Source organism: Indicator indicator, chromosome 1 (assembly GCF_027791375.1).
Source record: "Indicator indicator isolate 239-I01 chromosome 1, UM_Iind_1.1, whole genome shotgun sequence".
NCBI lineage: Eukaryota > Metazoa > Chordata > Aves > Piciformes > Indicatoridae > Indicator > Indicator indicator.
The window spans coordinates 15,345,430-15,367,900 of record NC_072010.1 but is presented as its reverse complement, the minus strand read 5'-3'; the positions used below and the strand labels follow the sequence as shown (position 1 = coordinate 15,367,900).

The 22,471-nt window shown below is 38.5% G+C and overlaps 2 protein-coding genes across 2 annotated transcripts; both read left to right on the top strand.

Annotated features, from left to right (window-relative positions):
* Positions 1-428: 428 nt before the first annotated feature.
* LOC128972164 (interstitial collagenase-like) lies at positions 429-6,918 on the top strand. Its single transcript, XM_054388024.1, has 10 exons — positions 429-533; positions 1,492-1,736; positions 2,028-2,176; positions 2,267-2,392; positions 3,039-3,200; positions 3,571-3,688; positions 4,325-4,458; positions 5,475-5,634; positions 6,507-6,607; positions 6,818-6,918. Exons 1-10 carry the CDS (start codon positions 429-431, stop codon positions 6,916-6,918), a joined length of 1,401 nt encoding a protein of 466 aa, XP_054243999.1.
* A 7,561-nt stretch (positions 6,919-14,479) lies between these two features.
* Positions 14,480-21,161, top strand: LOC128971989 (matrix metalloproteinase-27-like). The gene is made up of 9 exons (XM_054387752.1): positions 14,480-14,637; positions 15,219-15,358; positions 15,457-15,585; positions 17,572-17,733; positions 17,869-17,992; positions 18,694-18,824; positions 19,033-19,192; positions 20,747-20,850; positions 21,061-21,161. The coding sequence occupies exons 1-9, from the start codon at positions 14,492-14,494 to the stop codon at positions 21,159-21,161; spliced, it is 1,197 nt and encodes a 398-aa protein (XP_054243727.1). The 5' UTR covers positions 14,480-14,491.
* Positions 21,162-22,471: the final 1,310 nt, after the last annotated feature.

Below are 22,471 nucleotides of genomic sequence, written 5' to 3'. Positions count from 1 at the left end.
AGAAAAAGAAAAAGAAAAAGAAAAAGAAAAAGAAAAAGAAAAAGAAAAAGAAAAAGAAAAAGAAAAAAAAAGAAAAAGAAAAAGAAAAAGAAAAAAAAAGAAAAAGAAAAAGAAAAAGAAAAAGAAAAAGAAAAAGAAAAAGAAGAAAAGCAGCACCAGATTTTAACTGAAAAACAGTTCCTTGTTAGTTAAACACACTACAATATTGCCCAAAAGAGAAGTCTCAGGCAAAATAAGGACAGTAACATTAGTTAAACACATTGCGTCACTACCTGATGATGAAACAGTTATGCATCATTTTTACTAATCAGAGGATATTGTACAGCATGAGTCACTGCCATTGATTTACAAATTAGCTATATAAACAGAGCTGAGAAGTGTGTTCAATAGCTCAAGAGTGAAACTGAGGCAGACAAGCTCAGAGAAGGATGAAGACTCTTTTGCTTCTCCTGGTGCTGTATGTGGCCATCTCCTCTGCTTTTCCTGTGGCTCCAGAAACAGAAGATGAAGGGAAAACCCTGCAGCTTGTAGAGGTAAATATTTCTCAGTGCATTTCTAAACCTAAGATAGCTCAAGAAACAACTATAATCTCAATTCTTTTCACAGGCTATGACAGAGATTTCAAGAGAAAGCCTTTCCTGTCCATCTAGAAAATGTGTGACAATTATGTGGAACTTATTTACCCTAAACTTACCTGAATATTGCATAACTTCACTTTTGATGTTGTCAGTAAAGTAATAACAAAATTACTGAAATATGAGTTCTAGCAACAATGCTCTGTGGTTCTGCAGAAACAGCCAAAGTCACCAATAATTTACATTTCAGAATGTGCTTCGAATCTTGTGATACAGCTGCTCTCAGTAACATAAGGGAGTCAACTTGATTGAAGCCAGCACTTGCTTCAATGTTTTACTGAATGGGTCTTTTGTGAAATACTTTGAAAAAAGGGACATCTGTGAGAAATACAACACTTACATAGACATAACACTATTTATTGGAGACAAAATTGTTGACATTTAGTAGAAAGACCTGAGTTTCTAATATTATATTTCATAGCTAAAAATAAATTACATGATTCACCAAGCGCTGAGTGTCTAGCAGTAGTCACTTGCTTTGTTGGATGCCTTGGCTGTGTGGAATCTCCCTGCCAATTTCTGTTTCCTTGAAAAAAAAAAAAAACAAACAACATATTTTTGCCATTAGAGTAATATGGCCACTATGAAAAAGTGTAGATTTAATTATTAATAGTAAAAATCTGAAGACATTTCTTCATATATTCCATCAGAGAAACAAGAAACTCAGAAAACTATATGAATACTAATCCAGATCTGACTTGATTCTTCACACCGATTCCTGGAGAAAATAGTCTGGTTTTGCTCCTGGTAAACACAGATCATGCTGATATGGAAACAGTTCAAGACTACTTAGAAAATATAAGTGTGACTGAAGACAGAATTGACATGTCACAATGTTCTTTTTTTTGTGATTCAGAGCTATCTACGGAATTTCTATGATCTTCAAAGGGATCACCATCCTCATTTGAGAAGCACTGGTGAAAATCAGCTTGTTGAAAAGCTGAAGGAAATGCAGGCATTCTTTGGACTGAAAGTGACTGGGAAACCTGATCTTGAAACTTTGGGGATGATGAAAAAGCCCAGATGTGGTGTACCTGATATAGGGCAATATGTGTTTACAGCAGGAAATCCCAAATGGAAAAAAAATAATCTGACATACAGGTAACCTTTTCTAATCTGCTTCAGAAATATAAAAATGTTTTATTCCAACCTGTGGGGAGTCTAAATTAAGCATATTACGCCATATAAGGACATCCAGAATGATTAACTGATTTCTGGGAGACAGACACTCTAGAAAGTGATCTCTGAATTAAAGCCATTATTAATTTTCATTGGAAGACGATTTCTAAGATTTCATTCATTCTAAGATTTCTGACTTCTATACAAGTTGTTATTTTTCAGCTAAAATGTTGTGTTCTTGATGATTTATAATGTGCTGGGTTTGCTTTGAAGGATTTTGAATTATACTCCAAAAATGAGACAAGCTGATGTAGATGAAGCAATCCAAAAAGCTCTCCATGTCTGGAGCAATGTGACACCACTAACATTCCAAAAGGTTGAGGACAAAGAAGCAGATATAATGATCTCTTTTGCTTATAGAGGTAATATTGATACTTTTAAGTATTAAATTGCCACCAGCAATTGCAGAAATAATTTAAGATTCTAACTGATTTTTTGTCTCTTCCTTTCAGATCATCGTGACAACTCTCCGTTTGATGGCCCCAATGGGCAGCTGGCTCATGCTTTCCAGCCTGGTGAGGGTATTGGTGGAGATGTGCACCTCGATGAGGAAGAAGCCTGGACAAAAGATGGAAGAGGTAAGGACTTTGTAATTGGATACATTTATATGGTTTTGCCTCATACAACCTTAGCTCACACGATAGTTTGTGTCTGGTTACAGGCAAAAAGTGAATAAAAGTGACAGAAAACAGGTTTTTAGGTCATATTGGTTTATGATGGCAACTAAGCCAGCACTTTAAAAAATAATTTTTTTGTTCAGATGAAACCTAAAACCTAGATACAGGAAGATCCAGTGGAATCAAATCCTTCATCTTTATTAACCTAACACTTCAAAGTTTGGTGCTAGGTAGGATATTCAAGTATTACCAAAACTCTCATCTCAGTGTTTGTTTTGAAGGTTTTTATTCTGTTGGGTTGTTGAACCCTCACTTGTGATTGGCATGATATTCAATCTGAGCAGTTTATGTGATAGCAGAAGAAACAGGATTTGTGTTTAAGACATAAGGACAATGAGACCACAATTAAGGCTGGGTATTCTTTAAGTACTCATATGGCTCTTCTGTTAAAATATTTTGGAGTTGTGATGTTGATAACATTACTTACAGCCTCTCTTGTACATGTAGTGTATCTTGGGGAGGGGATATATAAATGTTTCCTATTTAGTGGACTGTACTGAATGCTGAAACAGATTTTACCTTGTTTGATATTACTTTTCTCTTACAGGCTACAATTTGTTCATTGTTATTGCCCATGAGCTTGGCCATTCGTTGGGTCTGTCTCATTCAAGTGATCCTGGGGCGCTGATGTATCCGGCTTACTCCTACACAGACCCCAGTGAATTCCTTCTTCCTCAGGATGACATTGATGGCATTCAAGCCATCTATGGTAAGAAAAAATATTTTTACTTAATATTTCTAGTTGGGAGGCTCGTAAGCATTAATAAGAATATATTTTAAATATGCTTATTCTGCCAAAGTAAGAAGTTTAACCTTTGCTGAACAGTAGATAACAAGATAGAAAATGCCTGGGAGTTAACTTCAGCTGAGGTCCAGTTCTGTAAAAAAAAATCAGTTTAGAAAAGATGAACAAAATTAATTTTATCAGCCTTGAAATTCTGCTTTTAGTGACACATCCTTAGTTTAACACAGTATGTCCTTTCATTATGTGTAAAGAGGATTCTTTGTGTCCTCTGAGACCTTCTGAACACTGTCTTTATATTTTTTTCATACTAAAAGACAAAATATTCTTCCTATAGGACAGTCTAATGCTGCTGTGCAGCCAACAGGACCTGTAACCCCACAAGCCTGTGATCCAAACTTGACATTTGATGCTATTACTACCCTACGTGGAGAAATAATGTTCTTCAAGGGCAGGTAACCAAAATAATCATATGTATTATCTCATTTAAATATTCAGTACTTAACGTAATCCATGAGGGAAAGCCATCCTTTTGGAATGTAGTACAAAGAGAAGCACTAGAAAACCATCATGCATTTACACAAGGGAAAGTTTTCAAATAATTAATCCTAAGAGCTCTAGTTGATAAGACAGGTTGGTCTTCAGCTGTTGCCATGGGCACTGCTCTAACAGACTTCCCTCTGAATTGAATTCCATGCATAGCAATGCAGGGGCATTCATATATCCCTTAGCAATGTGCCCATGGGTCACACACTGTAACCTTGCTGCTCTTCTTCCATACAAGAGCAGGGGTAGAACTCACAGCACTGTTAGGTAGAAAGATGTCTGTTAGGTGGTTACTGAAGCCAACTCAGCCTGCTTGTACTGCAGAGAAATAGAATGGCTTATATTCATCTTGCCTGATTTTTAGCTTGTAACTGAGGTGTTAAATTTAAGATTACAATCAATCCAGATTTCCTTTATATCTAGTGGAGGAGGATATTCACATCCAGGTACTCATGTCTCCTGTTAATCACCAAGAGCTATAATAGTTATTTTACATCTATGGTAGGAATGGAACTATTTTATTAAAGAAATTTTGTTTAACCCAGATATATGCTGCGCAAACATCCTGAGAGGGCAGAGACAGAGCTCAATTTTATATCACTGTTCTGGCCAAACTTGCCGTCGGGAATTCAAGCTGCTTATGAAAACGCTGAGAGGGATGAAGTTTTGCTTTTTAAAGGTAACTGAATCTGAAATTCCCTACTTTTTCTGACCAGTCACTCCCTGATCCTTTACAAACTGTGCAGCTACAGATTCAAAGTGCTAAGGAAGATCAGTGAAACAGAGACTCTTACAGCTCTGCAAATAATTAAGCCAGAGGATCACAGAGATATATTGCTGTGAGGGATCTCCAGAGATCATAATCCCCAAAACCTTGCCCCTCTGTTAATGCCCTGAGAAAAGACATATGAAAACAGCTTCTCTTCTTCAAGCCTGGTTCCCATTAATAAGCACTTCACTTTGTGCAGAATGACTTTTGCCAAATCAAATTGACAGGTACAGGCATTTGCACACTACTGCTACTGATATGATTTTTAAGATTTTGTGATATTTTTTGGGGAAAAACAACCAACCAAAGAAAAACCCCAACCAACCAAACAACAAACAAACAAAACCAATCAAAGCAAGGCAAAAAAACTGTAAAGTGTTGGTGGAAAAATGTCCTGTGAGAGGAAAATTATTCTTTTCCTTTAAAGGTCTAAATTAAGTGTATCAAATAACTTCATTTGCACAAATTGTAGTGCATTACATATTACCACATATAAATATGTTCACTGCATCTAAAATTACCCATACACTTTGATTAGATGGGCTTTTCTTAATCCACATTTTCTACTTTTCAAAATATATGACTCCACAGTTAAATAGCATATAACAGAAATTTAATAATGTTAATATCCCAATCCAATGTAATTGGATTAACTCAGCAATCTCCTGCCCTCCCTAGGTTGCTACCCAGATGAACACTTTATATTCATTTGAAAAACAGCTGGCAAAAGTACTATCAATACACCTCATGATTCTAATGCCTTGCTCATAAAAACAAAAAAAAACTTTTCACTGTCTTCATGATAGAGTCCCAATGGAACAGTTAGAACCATTTCGTAAATAAGTAAACTGAAAGAAATAATACTGGTATCTAAGACACAGTGTTTGCTGACCATCTCAAATGAAACTAAATGCTGTATTTTTCAGAGGGTAAATACTGGCTCCTCAGGGGATATGACATTGCACCTGGTTATCCTAAACCAATCTATCGTTTGGGGTTCCCGAAGACTGTTAAAAGAATTAATGCAGCTTACAGTGATGAAACCACGGGCAAGACATACTTCTTTATAGCTGACAGATACTGGAGGTAAGATTTACCCTGCAGTTACCATATCTTCTCTTGTCCCTGAAGACTATAAAATTCAAATGCAATTGTATTTTAACCAGGTGTATGTGAGAAATTTAAACAGGAGTCTCTCGAAGTCAAAAGTTTTAAACATTTGCTAGGAAATGTCAACTTTTCCATTAATTCTTTTTTTGCCATTCATTAGACTTCTGTAGCAGGAATGTACTTTTTTTTTTTTTTTTAATGAATTAAATACCCCCTCAATGAAAGAGTGATTTCCTAGTAAGTTATTCACTTTTCTGCACCACAGTGCTGCTTTCATGGGCAATATTGTGATGGAGTTCATTTCTCACATTTCAAACATGATAAACTACTAATAAAAAGTGCTGCAACTGAATTTCTCTACAAACTACCTATAAATACTCTGCAGTTCTACAGTTAATCATATTTAGAATGCAAGTGTAGATCACAATAATTTCGAAAGAGTAAGTTTGTTCAAGTGCATGATTGACACTAATACAAGTGTTTCAGGACTGTACTACCATCTTCTACTCCCAGGTTTTATGTTTTGCTTTTATGCTGAACTGGGTAGCCAGCACCTCAAATTTGAAACTCACTTTATGTGCAAGTGATGGCCAAGGCTCTGGACAGGCCGGAAATGCATCCTTAAATTCCTGGGCTGAATTCCTAAGGCTATTGAGAGTTACAACTTTACCAGAGGCATGATTTTCAAATCTCAAGATACACATAATGTGAGAACTTTAGTACTTAACAGAATCAAAAAGCTATTTTGGCTAACCTTTATAGGACTCTTAGTAACAGCAGAGTTTGCTTTCAACTTTCAAAATGCGGTCTACTTCCTTGCAAATGGTAATGATGTTTCTTGTGTTAAGATATGATGAAAATAAAAGATCCATGGATCATGGATATCCCAGGAAAATAGCCTCTGACTTTGGAAAAATCGGCAGAGTTGATGCTGCTTTCCAGAAAGATGGTAAGTAAAGCATGTCTTTAGTTTGGGTTTACTTGAACATTTGGGCTTCTGTAGATAAAATAACTTGGTTTCCAAAACCTGCTATTAATCTTAATGACATGGAAATGAAAAATAGCAGGTATACATGGACTGTTGACATTTGGGATTTTTTTCCAAAATACTGAAAAGTAGTCACCTATAAAGTGTAATTGAATTAAATTTTCTTTCTAGGCTATGTCTATTTCTTCCATGGAACAACCCAGTTCCAGTTTGATCCTCGTGCCAAACGGATTGTCAGACAAATGAAAAGCATCAGCTGGTTTAATTGTTAATTGCAATGTTTTTTTCTGTGTGCACAGTGCATGTTTTCATGTGCTGAATTTTCCAGCATTTCATGACTGTTAGGTCAATATGGATTTCTGTCCAAATTCTGTGTGAGTATAGTCTCCATAATTATTTATTGTAAAGAAACTGCATTTATGCAATTTATCACAATTTCACCTGAGACATAAAAGTTTCCTAATAAATTATGTTTGTTATACCATTGTGTCCTTGATACATTACTTGCACTAATACTCAAAAGCCAGCTTTAACTTCCAACCACTAAAAATGCATTCTGGCATGAAACATCACAGAAACAAACAGAAAAAGGAACAGTCAGATGTCTCTGAACTCCATCACCCCACAAAAGCTCTGGTAAAAATCCTATGGGTAATTAGGTTAGTGAGTCTCAGTAGCACCAATCTACACTTCATGCTTTCAGTTTCTCTTCCTCTTTCCTCATCGTCTGCTCTTAGCCTTTGCAAGTGTAGATGTTTTGGTTTTTTTCTTGTTTTGGGGTTTAGGAACTAGGTATAAGCTTGGAAATGTAGATTAGAAAGGACCTCTGACATAGCTGAAACAAGTCTCTTGTCGTCACAGGCAGACACATCATATAAAAGACAAATAAACCTCTTTACTCAGGGTACTTTCAAGTGCTACTCTAGTAGTTAGTAAATCTCTCCTAATTTCAGTGAGTTCAAGAATTAAGACGATTTAAAAAAAAATAAAATTCTGGGCCAAAAATATATATGCTACAAAAAGTTCATGAAAAAGACAGCTTCACTTTCAGCTTAATTGCATTTTTTTCCAAATACCCTCAAAAAACCCACAAACAACAACAAAAACCACAAAACCCCCCACCACTGCTTGAACAGTCATCCATTTTCTCTTTAGTCTTTGTAGCTCAGCTGATAATATTAGAAGTCATACAACCTTAACAAAATGTATTATCTCTTACAACACCTGTATTATTCAGCCCATTTTAGAGGAAAGTTTCAGGTTACTGTAATAGAAACCACTGCATTATAAGAAAAAAATGTGTAACAGATATGTCCATTCAATTAAATGACAATTAAACCAAGAAGTATTGTAGAAGTATGTGAGTCTAAATGGATTGTGCTGTTTTAGCAGAGACGATCTGCAAACATAAGATTTACAGGGAAAGATAATTTTTCTTACTAAACCAATTCCAATAGTATAAAATACAAATTGAGGGCACATGTTCCCTTCAGATATGAATTAGAAGCAGGTCTCAAGGAGATGGCAGAACAGCTCCTCAGATTTGGAGCAGAGCAATAATCTCCCTATATAAGGAAAAAGTAGAGGGTACTTTCAGGGCACAGAAAATGTCAAAAGGAAGACGAGTACTAAGGATGTGGTTGTGCTTTGGAGGAGAGAGATACAACACAATTTACAAACCGTGGAAGATGAAGTACTTAGAGGATGAAGTTTATAATGGCATATTTTTAGTCTATGCATTTTGGTATCCTTCAAAGTTCTGATTTCAGTTGCAAAGCACTTCTTTTGGTTTGGGGTTTGGGGTTTGTTTTGTTTTGTTGGTTTTTTTTTTTTTTTGGTGAGTTTCTCTTGAGAAGAAACATCAAGAGCTCAAAATGGAGTGATTTCTTTGTGAGAAGTATTCCATGTGTTTATGTGAGCATTTCATTTGCCTGCATGAATGTGGCAACTTCTCCATTCCAGCCACATCATTAGGAGGAATCACAGAATGTTATAGATTGGAAGGGACCTCCACACATCATTGAGTCCAACCCCCCTGCCAAAAGCAGGATCACTTAGGGCAGGCCTAACAAGAATGCATCCAAGGGGGTTTTGAAAGTCTCCAGAGGAGAATCCACAACCCCCTGGGCAGCCTGTTCCAGTGCTCTGTCACCCTCACTGTAAAGAAGTTTCTCCTCATGTTGAGGTGTTCTATGTTCAAGTTTGCATCCATTGTTCCTTGTCTTATTACCACCAAAATGTGTCTTATGCACCACCAAAAAGGAAGCCTTCTGGTGCCAACAGCTCTGCCTGTCCGCAGGCACAAGCACCCCTTTCAGTAAAAGGGAATATGGATGTTGTTTCCAGCTCAATCCATACAATCACTTGCCATTTTCTCACAGCTTTTTAAGAAGGTTATGGTCCTATTTGCTAATTACTCTACTATATGTCTGGTTATTGGGTTTGTGTGTAGTTGTAAAACATACCTTTATTAACTGACACAGATTTGCCCATGCAGGGCAAATTCTTCAAACATGTATTTAGTGCATTTGGAATGTTGTAGGGTACCCAAGTCACCCATGCAGCTATGAAACAGGACTTCTGGGAGACCAGCATTTCCCAGTGCCCCACAGAGCCTACACTGTCTCCAGGCACCTATGTTTGGGTGGTTGAATCCAGCCCTCACAGGCTGCAGTCTTTGCTAAAGGTTTATCAAGGGTTAAATGCATTATTTGAACCATTCATAGATTCATAGAATGGGTTGGATTGGAAGGGACCTTAAATATCATCTAGTTCCAACTCTATGGGTAGTCCCATAAGCAAGGACACCCTCCACTAGATCATCCAACCTGGCCTTGAACACCTCCAGGGAGGGGGCATCCATGACCCCTGTTCCAGTGTCTCACCACCTTCCCTGTAAAGAATTTATTCTAGTATCCAGCATAGATTTTCCCTTCTCAAGCTTCAATCCATTTACCCTTGTCCTATCACTACAAGCCCTTGTAAAAAGTCCCTTTCCAGCTTTCTTGCAGGCTCCTTTCAGGTAATGAAAGCCACTATAAGGTCTCCCTGAAGCCTTCTTTGTCTCCCTGAAGCCTTCTTTTCCCATAATGTACTGCCCCAGCTCCCTCAGCCTGTCTCCATAGGGAAGGTGATCCAGCCCTCTGATCATCGTTGTGGCCCTCCTCTGGATCTGCTCCAACAGTTTGATGTTCTTCTTATTCTGGGGGAACCAGAACTGTATGCAGTATTCCAGGTGAGGTCTCACAAGAGCTGAGTAATGGATCAACTTTCCAGACTCTGTGGTAGGGTTGAGCCTGCAAAGTAATGGCTCAACTCAGCTGACTGGACAGGTATCTAGTGCCAGTAAGGTACCTGAAGATTTCCAGCTGGCCTCTGACAACCTCCCTAGAAGCTACCCCCTTTAGGTCCTGGGTTACAACCACCAGGTCTGTGTTAATGTCTCAGGTTCACCAGACCACCTCAAAAGTGCAAGCAATCACTGTTCAGGCAGCTTAATTGTAGCCTCAGTGTTTCCATGTGATCTCAGGCTTAGGTTTTCATCCTAGCCAATGGTGTTGGTCAAAACATTTGGGGAGCTCCTAAGTGCTGCATAAATCATTCCTTAGTTTATGTCCTATACATTGTCAGATGAAATCCTCTCTAGATGCCATCTGACCATATCGATTAGATTTCTGTTGATATCATGCAAGCTTATACAGTTCACTAACCAACTCTAATGAATGTCAAAAATAAGCATTAAGAAATCATAACCATGAGCTACTTATACAGCTTCTTCTTTTCCCAGACCTCAAGACCAGCAATAGGCATCTTTGTGAAACACCACTTGTGAAAAAAACATGTCCAGGCCTCTCTCCCACGGGTAATGGGAACAGGCTGCTATGTTGTGTAGGAGGTCAGGTTGCAAAACACAAAAAGCTTTCTGAGTAACATGGACATCCATAATCTGTCACTCAGATGTCTTCTGAACAAACATTAACATATCACAGTATCACAGTATATCAGAGGTTGGAAAGCACCTCAAGAGATCAGCAGGTCCAACCCCCCTGCCAGAGCAGGATCACTTAGGGTAGTCCACACAGGAACGCATCCAGGTGGGTTTGGAAAGTCTCCAGAGAAGGAGACTCCACAACATCCCTGGGCAGCCTGTTCCAGTGCTCTGTCACCCTCACTGTAAAGCAGTTTCTCCTCATGTTGAGGTGAAATCTTCTGTGTTCTAGTTTGAACCCATTGTTCCTTGTCTTATCACTGTGAACCACCAAAAAGAGCCTGGCCCCCTCCACTTGACACCCACCCCCACATATTTATACACATTAATGAAATCCCCTCTCAGTCTTCTCTTCTCCAGACTAAATAGCCCCAGGGATCTCAGTCTCTCTTCACAGGGGAGATGCTCAAGTCCCCTAATCATCCTCATGGCTCTCCGTTGGATTCTCTCCAGCTTGAGCAGTTACCTGAAACTAGAAATGTAATCTAAATTAATTGTTTATGTTTCTCCATGTTCATGCTCCAGAGATATGTATTTCCCTATTTTCTGTAGAAGAGTGCTTAGCTAATAAATGTACAGAGTAAAATGCAATTAATTTTATCCTAGCTGCACTCATTGTCTCTATCTTTCCACTGCTATTCAGCAGATAGCTGTGGGGATCTGATGGATAATCACAGTAGGAAAAAAGATAACCACTTATCCCAGTTCGTATCAAATTTGCTCATATTGCTACCTAGTTTTTTTTACAAAACTTAGTTTATGTAATCCAAAATATAGTCTCAACAAATGGGTTCTAGGCATTGTAAAATATGCTTGGTACAAAAGCCACTGAGCGATGGTTTGTATGTTGTGATCTATGACATGTATACAGACAGATGATAGCACCATGATCATTCCTCCTAGATTTAAAAACTTTCAAACAAACAAATATATCCATTTTAAAACATAAGACAGATTTAAAAAAAAGACATTTTATATTTCTGAATAAACAGATATGTCATTTCCAGTATTAGTTCATTTGAACCGTCCATCCCAGAAAATTTGTTGTCACAGTTTGTATCTCAGTTACAGAACTGAATGGGATCCAGGCCTCACAGGCCTCTTACCTGCACTGTAAAAGAATGATAATAAAAACAAATTAAGGGGAAAGTTTAGGGGTTTTTTATAGTAGCTGAGAAATGAACTAGCAAACAAGTTTAACTAGCAAGGCTACATTGTGAAATTTAGGGTAGAAAATTCATCATTAATGCTTCCACTTGGGAGAAAAGTTGGCTGCAAGTAACAAAAGAAAAATTTAAAAAGCCAAAAACACGGAAATAAGGGTTTCCTGAAAAAGCCACAGTCCAACATGAGGATATATCTGGCAAGTGTTTTGTAAAATTGGAGCACATGCTGTCAGAGCTCCTCTGAGGTGCTGAACACTTTCTTCTCCTATTGCTGTCAGTGGAAGAGGAAGGTTCTTGGCCAGTACAGGGTGAAATCCCATAATCTGTTACAGCTTGTGTGACGCTTCAAACTTCCTTTATTCTGAATTACTTAAGACAGGAAATAATCATATCCCCTGTGGCTTATGTGGTTAAACTGAAAAAGTCTTTTTTAATTAAATGGCAGATAGATAGATAGATAGATAGATGTATAGATAGATAGATGTACAGATAGATAGATGGATAGATGGATGGATAGATAGATAGATAGATAGATAGATAGATAGATAGATAGATAGATAGATAGATAGATGGATAGATGGATGGATGGATAGATAGATAGATAGATAGATAGATAGATAGATAGATAGATAGATAGATAGATAGATGGATAGATAGATAGATAGATAGATAGATAGATAGATAGATAGATAGATAGATAGATAGATAGATAGATGGATAGATAGATGGATAGATAGATAGATAGAAAGATAGATAGATAGATAGATAGATAGATAGATAGATAGATAGATAGATAGATAGATAGATAGATAGATAGATAGATGATCGATCACAGGATCACAGGATGTCAGGGGTTGGAAGGAACTCAAATAGATCATCGAGTCCAACCCCCCTGCCAGAGCAGGACCATATAATCCAGCTCAGGTCACAGAGGAATGCATCCAGACAGGCCTTGAAAGTCTCCAGAGAAGGAGACTCCACAAACTCTCTGGGAAGCCTGTTCCAGTGGTCTGTGACCCTTACAGTAAAGAAGTTCCCCCTTGTGTTGAGGTGGAACCTCCTGTGCTGCAGCTTACATCCATTGCTCCTTGTCCTATCACAGGGAACAAGTGAGAAGAGCCTGTCCCCTCCCTCCTGACACCCAGCCCTCAGATATTTATAAACATTTATTAAATCCCCCCTAAGTCTTCTCTTTTCCAAACTAAAAAGCCCCAGGTCCCTCAGCCTCTCCTCAAAAGGCTCTCTATAGATAGATAGTTAGATAGATAGATAGATTAGATAGATAGATAGATAGATAGATAGATAGATAGATAGATAGATAGATAGATAGATAGACAGGCAGACATATATTAATAGATAGATAGATAGATAGATAGATAGATAGATAGATAGATAGATAGATAGATAGACAGATAGACAGACTAGATAAATGTAGACAGAGATATGAAATTATTGGCATCCCTTAGGCTGGGCTTATGGGGTAAAATGTTTTCTGTTATCTTGGATATTTATGTGACCTGCATAATTTAAAAGAAACACACCTTTTGAAAGAATTGCAGGGAAAAGTCAGGGAATGATTTGGGGATTTTCTAAAACACCCAGGATCCATTTTGAAAGCAAACTTTGTGCTTACAGTAATTTCTCCCAAAGTTTGAGTTTTTTGGGCTGGGATTCATAGCTGGTGCATGACTCAGGTTTTCTAGGCAGAGAATGGTTAAGAGTCTCTGCATGTTTAGTGGCCCCATTTCCCACAGCTGAGTCGGGACAACTTATAAGGTTTGTCATTTGTCCACCGTTTCATCTGGAGTGAAATTTCTCCAGTTCACTAAAATTCAGTGTAAAATAACTAAAAAGGAGTGCCTGTTTTGAAATGGTAGCAAAGCAGCTTAGAAGTATTCAAGTATGAACTGACTTCAGATGTTTGAGAAATCGGATGGGTCTAATTAAGTTTAGCTGTTTCAGCCAGCACAGTTTTATAGGATGTGTGGAGGTAATCAGAGCATGATAGACTCTGAGTCAGTCTACAGCTGGCTCTGCAAAGCACTCCATAACCATGTGAACTGGGATAGGAGAGAGGAATCACAAGGAGTGAAAAGCAGACTGATCTCCTACCAGACCAGACAAGAGTAAGAATGAAAGCTCTTTCAATTTTGCTTTTAATGTGTGCAGCTGTTTCTAATGCTCTTCCTGTCCATCCAGAGAATGATAGCCAAGGAGGCAATGCAAAGCTTGTGCAGGTAACTATGTTATCAATATCTGAGCTCTATTGACCCCTCTCTTTTTAGATTCAGGCTGCATGTTCCAGATACAAAGCAGTTTGTGGTCCTTCTGAGACATTACTATTACACAGAACTCTGTTGTTCAGCTTTTATTAAAGTAGGATAGGTCTGTACAAACTGGAAATGTCACGTAAACAATAGTCAGGGACAATGCTGTCTGTTTCTGTTTATCTGTGATCCTCATGACAACATCTGTTATGCTCCAAAAATCACAGACAGATGGTTTTGCCAGCAAAGCACATAAATAATATCAGTCCTGAGGTATTTGTTTAAGAAACAAATCAAAATGTGAAATGTGTTCACTTTATTTTTTCATTAGGACTATTTAAATAAATTCTATGCTGTTGAGCCAGATCCGGGTCACCTTGGATGGAAAATAAATGCTGAATCCACAACTCAAAAACTTCAGAAAATGCAACAATTTTTTGGTTTGAAAGTGACTGGAAAACCAGATACTGAGACATTGGAAATGATGAAGAAACCCAGGTGTGGAGTTCCCGATGTGGGTCTCTATGGTGTTACTCTGCCAGGATGGAAAAAAAACAATCTGACATACAGGTAATATTTCAATAATTACCTTTTTGGTTTAAATTTGGGGTTTGCAGGTATTCACATTTGTTATGTTTCAATATAACTTCTACAGGAATTGTTTCCAGCTGGGAATACCAAAACATTTCTCTTTCTCCAGCTGTTAGCTATATATATTCCTGAGAGGAATTTCTGAGAGTCAATCTGAGAGTTTTACATTTTGAGTCAGTCACAGTATTTTGCCTGCCATGGATCACTACTTGCAAATATCCTGTGAGCCAAACAGAAATACCGATTGCACCCTGTACAAGCCTCATTGTCCTCAAAATTTGCTAAGATTAGCAGTTCAGTAGTCACAGAATCCTGAGGAGGTGACTTTCTTCACACTGCAGAGACAACCTGCTGGCTAAGGGTCTTTTTGAGAAAACCTGATACTGTGTACACAACTATTGTTATAAACAAGGTATGCTGGACAGTTACCACATTCCTCAAACTCACCCTGTCCAAAATGAATCTTGGGAGCTATTGAGTATCTTCAACATCTTAACAATATTTGAGATTTTTTTTTTCCTGCAAATACTAAGTATTATTACTTGAACCCTCAACTGTAGAATTGTGAACTACACACCAGATATGAGCAAAAAGGATGTGGATAAAGCAGTTGAGAAGGCATTAGAAGTGTGGAGCGCTGTAACCCCGCTGGTTTTCACTCGAATTCATGAGGAAATAGCAGATATAATGATTGCTTTTGGTACCAAAGGTAATATACTGACTGTATACCAATGGTAAATTTAGTTTAAAGATTTTCCAATAGTTATAAACTCAATGTTGTTTAAACCCATCATTTAGCTCACGGACATTGTCCTCGTTATTTTGATGGCCCACTTGGTATCCTTGCTCATGCATTTCCACCTGGCAATGGTTTTGGCGGTGATGTGCACTTTGATGAGGATGAAGATTGGACCACAGGCTCAGCTGGTGGGTAAAAAGACATTTCTAAAGTGCAATACAGATAGGTAATTTCCCTTCTGGTTTTATTTAAGTGAAGGAATAGACTGAGATGAAACAGAGCACTAATCATAGGAGCAGTTTGAGGATATTACAGGCCATCCCTCAACTGTGTTACTTACAATGACATAAAATCAGCCTGATCTACTCTTTGTTTTCACTTAATATTGACAAAGAAGCCAAGGGGAAGACCCTTTTCAGACACAAATGTTACAAACATGGGTCAGTTTTACCCAGGATTTGGTACAGCCCATGCCCACCCGCATTTCATAACCCATGGTAAAAGCTTTCTGACTTTTTCTCGTCCTGGTGCCCTTGCTGGCCCGAAGCCTGGTACTACCACACTGCAGAGGAAGCACATGGTGCCTTACAGCAGTCCTGTGAGGAGATCCCTACCACTTAGAAAACATTACAGGCAACAGAAATAATGTAGAGTCTTCACTAATAACACCAAGATAGGTCCAGCTGTAGGCTGTTACAGCTTTATTCTTCATTTAGGCTAGAATGGGCTTATAAATGAGAGTTCTCCAAGCAATTTCAGCTTCCTGCCAGCAGCTTGGAGTCTGAATGTGTTTTTCAGGCCACCCACTGGCTGACATGAAGCATGTAAAGCTGACTACAGATGTGTGCCACCGGGATAGAAGAGAGGGGAACCCGAGTGCTCAGCCATCTGGCTATGATATATCTGCTCCCCTCCATCCCTTTCCTTCAACCTCCAGGCTAGCTGTACAGCACATACTGCCTCTGAGAGATTCAGCAGTACATGAGCACTGTACTCTGTTGCACTTCAGTACCTTTTCTCATCCATTATTTGGGATGGAAAATGGCAGAGGATAACTGCAGCAGGAGAATTGAGGCTATAGTGCAGGAAAATCAAGAAACTAACAAACAGGAAGGTGCTGTAAGAGCACTACAGGAGGAGGAGAGGCTTGGGTTTATTGTGGTGAGGAAAAAAAAAAAAAGAAAAAGAAGAAGGATGGGGGGTGGATATGTCATGCTGATAAAATGCAATGTTCTTCCCACACTGGGACTGAATGGGTCAACCCCAGTTTTGCTGTGCTTCCTCAGCAGCATGGTTCCAGGAGCCAGGCATTGCAGAACTTGTTGGAGAGCTCAGAGAACACATGACAGGGAAGGACTGAAAATATGTGTGGAAAAATTGAGGGGTTTATTGTTGAGGTTTTTTAGAAATGGATGTCTTGGCTTCAGGCAGCCAAGTTCTCTGTTCTGCCGTGGGCTTAGTACCTTCGCTAAGTCTGTTGACATTACTGACTTGGTCTGCAGGACAGATTATCATTCATCCTTGTTTCAGAAAGGGATGCATATTGAGGAAAATTCCATTATTATCTTTTTCTTGTGTTAAGATATTTCACTGGGAAAAAACATGCATAAACATCACATTTTGAAAAGGTATTTCACAAGACTATAAGGAAACCATACACTTTAAAGTCCTGATGAGAAACAGGTAAATAATTTTGCTATTTTTCTTTGTCTATTCATGATCTCACCTTTCTTTCTCAGAGTTGTAGGAGGGAGGATGACACACAGAGTAACACTTTGGTACCTCAAGTAAGCACAGAGTGCGCTGTTCTGTCCTTGCCCTGGAGAGCTATTAGCTTGATGTGACTCACTATCTAATTTGTTCTAGCTCAGCCAGGAAACCCTGCCAGGGCACTCCTCAGTGCTGCACCCACGTTCACCCACAGACATCTACTCATGCCACACACATACTTTCAGTAGCTAACAGAAGGAACAGCAGGAAAGAAGGCCAAAAGTTACTCCCTTCTTTCAGGAGAGAACAAAATCTTATTCTGTGCAAAAATATGTTTGTGTATGTGCATACCCTAGTGAATTTAAATACATTGTATGGAAACTATTGGAGCAGTAGCTCTGCTCTGTTCACATCAGACATTAGCAGATCAAAATTAAACTGATAACCTCTATCCATTTTTCAAGGGTTCAACTTGTTCCTTGTTGCTGCTCATGAGTTTGGGCATGCCCTGGGTCTCTCCCATTCTAATGACCAGAGGGCTTTGATGTTCCCAAATTATGCTTATGTCAGCCTCAGCGAATTCCCCCTCTCTCCAGATGATATAAGTGGCATTCAGTCCATTTATGGTGAGTAATCTCTCTTTCATAAAGTTTCACCATGAAAATAATTGTATTCCCATATTTTTCTTTAAATGCATTTATATATTAAAACCTTAATGTTTCTACAAATTTGGTGTATTCTTTCTCAAATGTCCCCCTTAGGATCTCCACCAAATGTCCCAGATAGAAGGCCATCCACCCCTACCTCACCTAAAACCTGTGGCTCCCAGATGTCTTTCAATGCTATAACTACACTCCGACGAGAGGTCATTTTTCTAAAGGGCAGGTAAATATTGATATGACATTTATAAGGTTTATTTTTTCTGGATTCCTTGAAAGACTGAATGCTTTGGTGGGTCACCTGATTATGAAATTTATAATGAGACAAACAGATACAACTTTTAAGAGATATGAATTCTACTAATGTTTTTACAGAATCTCCTGGGAAAAAAAAAAGAAAGTTTCATGTTTTTCCAGAAAACATCTGAGTCTCAATAAGACTTTATTCCCAAATGTATAGACGGTTATACCAAGCCATGACATGACTAAATGCTGCAACATTTTCCTATGACATTAATATGTTCTACCATATAGATAGGCCAATCTCTCCTCCAGTCATCTATGTAAGCCTGAAGTTATCCTGCTAAATCATCTAGGGAATTGTTTATAGTCAGGCTTATCTGGGACCCTACAGCTCTCTTACTATATGATACAGGAACAACCAAAAATTTTTCAGATGCTTGTAGCTTATCCCTTTAATCAATCAGCATCAATTAGAGGGGTAATTCCAGAAATAAACCAGAAGGGGGGAAAAAAACCCTCCCTTCCCACTGAGGACAGTGTTTCGTTTTCTTTTCTTTTCTGATCCAGGTAGCTTCACTGATAAGAAAGAGCTTTTAAGTCACAATGCTGTTCACATTCCTGTGCATATATAGAAATGTTTGTGGTTTGTTATTTACTGCAGAAACTGTTTCATATTTAAATCAGGCACTTATGGCGAGTCTATCCTGATAACTTAGAAGTTGAATATGAATTAATTTCTACCTTCTGGCCAACTCTACCACCTGGTATTGAAGCTGCGTATGAGAACAATAAAGATCAGATCCTATTTTTCAAAGGTGAAGTATGAGGGTTTAGTTTTTCTTATCTTTAGTTTTGTGGGAAGATGGGAGGAAGGAAGGGTAATTAAGTGTGCATAAAATTCACTTTTCTAGTTTTTGTACAACCTACACTAAGGAAGTGCATTTTTTCTTTTAGTGTCTGAAAATGACTGGTGAAACTAAACATATTGTTTGTTTGTTCGTTTGTTTGCTTATTTTTTAACAGGCAACAAATTTTGGGTTATCAGCGGGTATCACGTGTTGCTTGGTTACCCAAAGAATATCAACACACTGGGCTTCCCCAAAGGTGTCAAGAGAATTGATGCAGCTGTTTGTAATAAAAACACAGGGAAGACAGACTTTTTCATAGGTGACAAGTACTGGAGGTAAGGAAAAAAAACAGTTTTCGTGTGATTGACTCCAGTAGAATCTGAACACAATTTAAGATATCCATGTGATAAAAAATAAAGTAGAACTTTAGGTAGCTATAAGTAATTAGGTAACTATAGCAATCTTACTTCTCATAAAAGTATTTCTTTGACTCCTACATAGGGAGAAGAATAGAGTTTTTTGACTTTTGAGAGCTTAAAGGTGTCCTGAAATGGACCCATTTTGAAGCCTTATGCCTCAAAGCTGAAAAAATTCAAGCATGCAGAGAATTTTTAAAAATAAAACAGACAACAGTATCTCTAGAAAATAAAGATCTGAAAGCTGATCTACTTCAGCAGAAGGCTCTCGGGGGGGGGGGGTGTGGGGGGTGTGTGTGCAGGATTTCTCTGATTTCTGAAAAGTTCTGAATTAGCTCTTCCAGAGAGACAGAATTGATAGTTCATTTTCCTTGCTCTTGACAGGTTGGTATCAGATTCTCAATAAGCTTGTTCTAAATCTTATGCCCAAGATGGCATGAGTGATTCCTGATACACAAAGATCAGACAAAAGCAAAAAAAAAATCAACTCTGGGAAGCTGATAGATTCCTTCTGTTTGTAAGGGCAACTGCCTCAAACACCTTCTGCAGGCAACCAGGAACCTGTGTGGGCCAAACAAATTTTATTATGACTATTTGTGGGGTTCCTAGGTGAGACATAAAATATCGGCTGGATATTAAGCTGCATGTTGTTTCCTGTCCTTTGTTTTTGATAGTTTTGGAAAGAGTATTTACAGTATCTTGCATTGCTGGTTTAGGGTTTTGGTCACAAGACAAAGGCATGTGAGAAAACCACCGCAAAGAATTCTTACCTAATAACTCAGTTTCTCAGTGTCATGTCCCTGTGAAAAAAAGAGAAGTAAAACTAAAGCTTGTTTGTTTTCTTGCTGGCTTGTGTGGGGTTTTTTGTTCAGTTGTTTTTGGGGTTTGGTTGGGGTTTGGTTGTTGTTTTCTGTGTGTGTGTTTGTTTTTTTTTTTCCTGGGGCGGATCCTCAAAGGCTGGAGAAGACTTTTAGGTTCTCCTTTCACACTCCTCCCTACCCCTCCAAAATTCAATCTCATCTCATAAAAATTGCCCTGGTTCAGTTAGGAACAAGTTGAGTGTATTATAAATAATTCATCTTCCTTTCCTCCATCTAAACCTGTGAGCTAATATGCTAGTAGAGGACTATGTACAATTCCGTATCAAGGTCTAAGAGGTGCTTAAAATTCATGGAATAAATATGTGCAGCAATTATGGCCAGAATCAACCCAGCCAGTTTCCATGTGCTGCCTGTCACACTGCTATCCCTAGAGGAGGTAAAGCCCATCCCTGCTGTCAAAAACGTGGGTCTGCCTTTCGTTTATCTCACTCCAGGTGCTTGCTGCTACAGACATTTGTGCAAGTAGACAACTTTAGTCTCTGTAAAATCAGTCATAGTACAGATGGTGGACACCTTTCAGCATCTACTCAATTCTTTGCAGAACTGATGTCTAAACCTTACAAAATCACATTTTGTCTTTCATATGATTTAGGTTTGATGAAAACAGCCAGTCCATGGAGAAGGGTTATCCTAGGCAGACAGCCAATGACTTTCCAGGAATTAGCCAGAAGGTTGATGCTGTTTTCCAACAGAATGGTAAATTAAATGAGCTTCTATGTAAAATGGGGTTTTTTTGTAAAGAACTGAAGTTCTGGAGCTATGATGAATGCCATTATTGCTGTACCTTGTAGACAACAGTGCTGAACAGATGCTCTCCTTTACGTACAAAGATGATTTTCCTCACTTCATCAGAAGGAAACTACTTCTGGTATCCACTACCTAATGCTTTACTTTTTTTATTTCCAGGATTATTCTACTTCTTCCATGGATCAAAGCAATGGGAGTTTGACCCTACTACTAAAAAGGTTACCCGTGAAATAAAGAGTAACAGCTGGTTTAACTGTTAATATTATTAAACTTTCTTGCACACAGCAAATGAGGATAAACATCATTCTAGATTTCTCAAAGGTTGTTCATATATGCACTACTGTTCAAAGGAGGCAACAGGACTAGCTTTCATATATATCTACCATTCTAATAAATCTGCATGTCAGCTCTTATTGTATCTCCAAAAGGCTAGAACAAAACTACATTTTTTTACCCCTGATTAAGTGCAAAATGTCCAACATAATTCATTATTTTATACTGCAGATGGGTTTTCAAATATTTTGGCAATAAATGGTTTTAGGTTGACATCAACTGTTTCCTGCTTCGTGTGTTGAAGGCATTCTAGATTTCTGAGGTGTGCAAGACTTCAGGTTAATATGCTAATATCCTTCCAACATACAAGGTTTTTATTTTGCTTTTCTGTCCAAACGTCTTCAAGAGTCAGGCTTTGCATTAATCATTTGTTGTTCTGTCCTTTCTCCTGTATCTCTTCCTGTTATTCGACTATTGTTACCTTGTCCCTTTCAGGCATTATCAGTGTTTTGCCATCACAATCACCCTCTAGCTCCAGCATCTAAATCCATTTTCTCACTCTGATCTGTCTGTATAGCATAACAATTTGCATTTCATCAGTGACCATTGTTTGTTCATCTATACATTAAATGCCTCACAAAACAGCCCTATCCTACTCATGAAATGGATTCAATTACCATGTCATGAAGCACAGCCTTTGCTTCTCTAACACAAAAGGCACCCTTCAAAATAGAAGGACATCCTTCTTTTATCCTCTCTGATGTTTGTGGGTTTTTGGCAAGATGCAAAAGCAGCTTTTTATAACACCACAAGTCAGTGACAAAGTTGTCTGAAGGCACCTGCTTGGACCTGCAGAGTGACTGTGATATTTCATGAGACGAAAGCAGAACATTCTGGAGGCAGGCACCTGGTTCACAATAATCCCATGGTAAGCTACAGACTCGTGGACGTGTGGTTGGAAAGCTGCGACTTGGAGGGGAACCTGGGGGTTCTGTTTGACAGTTGATTAAATATAAGTAATCAGTGTGATCAGGTGGCCAAGAAAGCCAATGGCATCCTGCATTGTGTCAGAAACACAGTAGCTGGCAAGAACAGGAAGGTGATCATCCCCCTCTACTCAGCACTGGTGAGCCACACCTCAAGTATTGTTTTCAGTTCTGGGCCCCCCACCACAAGAGGGACATTGAGGTTCTGGAGAAGGGCAATAAGGCTGGTGAAGGGCTTGGAGCACATGGCCCCAAGGAGCATCTGAGGGAGCTGGAGTTGTTCATTCTGGAGAAGAGGAGGCTGAGGGGAA

What these genes read in the sequence shown, in the direction of transcription:
- LOC128972164 (XM_054388024.1), top strand. Translation starts at nt 429, where the DNA reads ATGAAGACTCTTTTGCTTCTCCTGGTGCTGTATGTGGCCATCTCCTCT. An exon ending in TGGCATTCAAGCCATCTATG is followed by an intron (nt 3,201 to 3,570) that starts GTAAGAAAAAAT and finishes TTCTTCCTATAG; the next exon opens with GACAGTCTAATGCTGCTGTG. An exon ending in TGCTGCTTTCCAGAAAGATG is followed by an intron (nt 6,608 to 6,817) that starts GTAAGTAAAGCA and finishes TTTTCTTTCTAG; the next exon opens with GCTATGTCTATTTCTTCCAT.
- LOC128971989 (XM_054387752.1), top strand. Translation starts at nt 14,492, where the DNA reads ATGCAACAATTTTTTGGTTTGAAAGTGACTGGAAAACCAGATACTGAG. An exon ending in TGGCATTCAGTCCATTTATG is followed by an intron (nt 17,734 to 17,868) that starts GTGAGTAATCTC and finishes TGTCCCCCTTAG; the next exon opens with GATCTCCACCAAATGTCCCA. An exon ending in TGCTGTTTTCCAACAGAATG is followed by an intron (nt 20,851 to 21,060) that starts GTAAATTAAATG and finishes TTTTATTTCCAG; the next exon opens with GATTATTCTACTTCTTCCAT.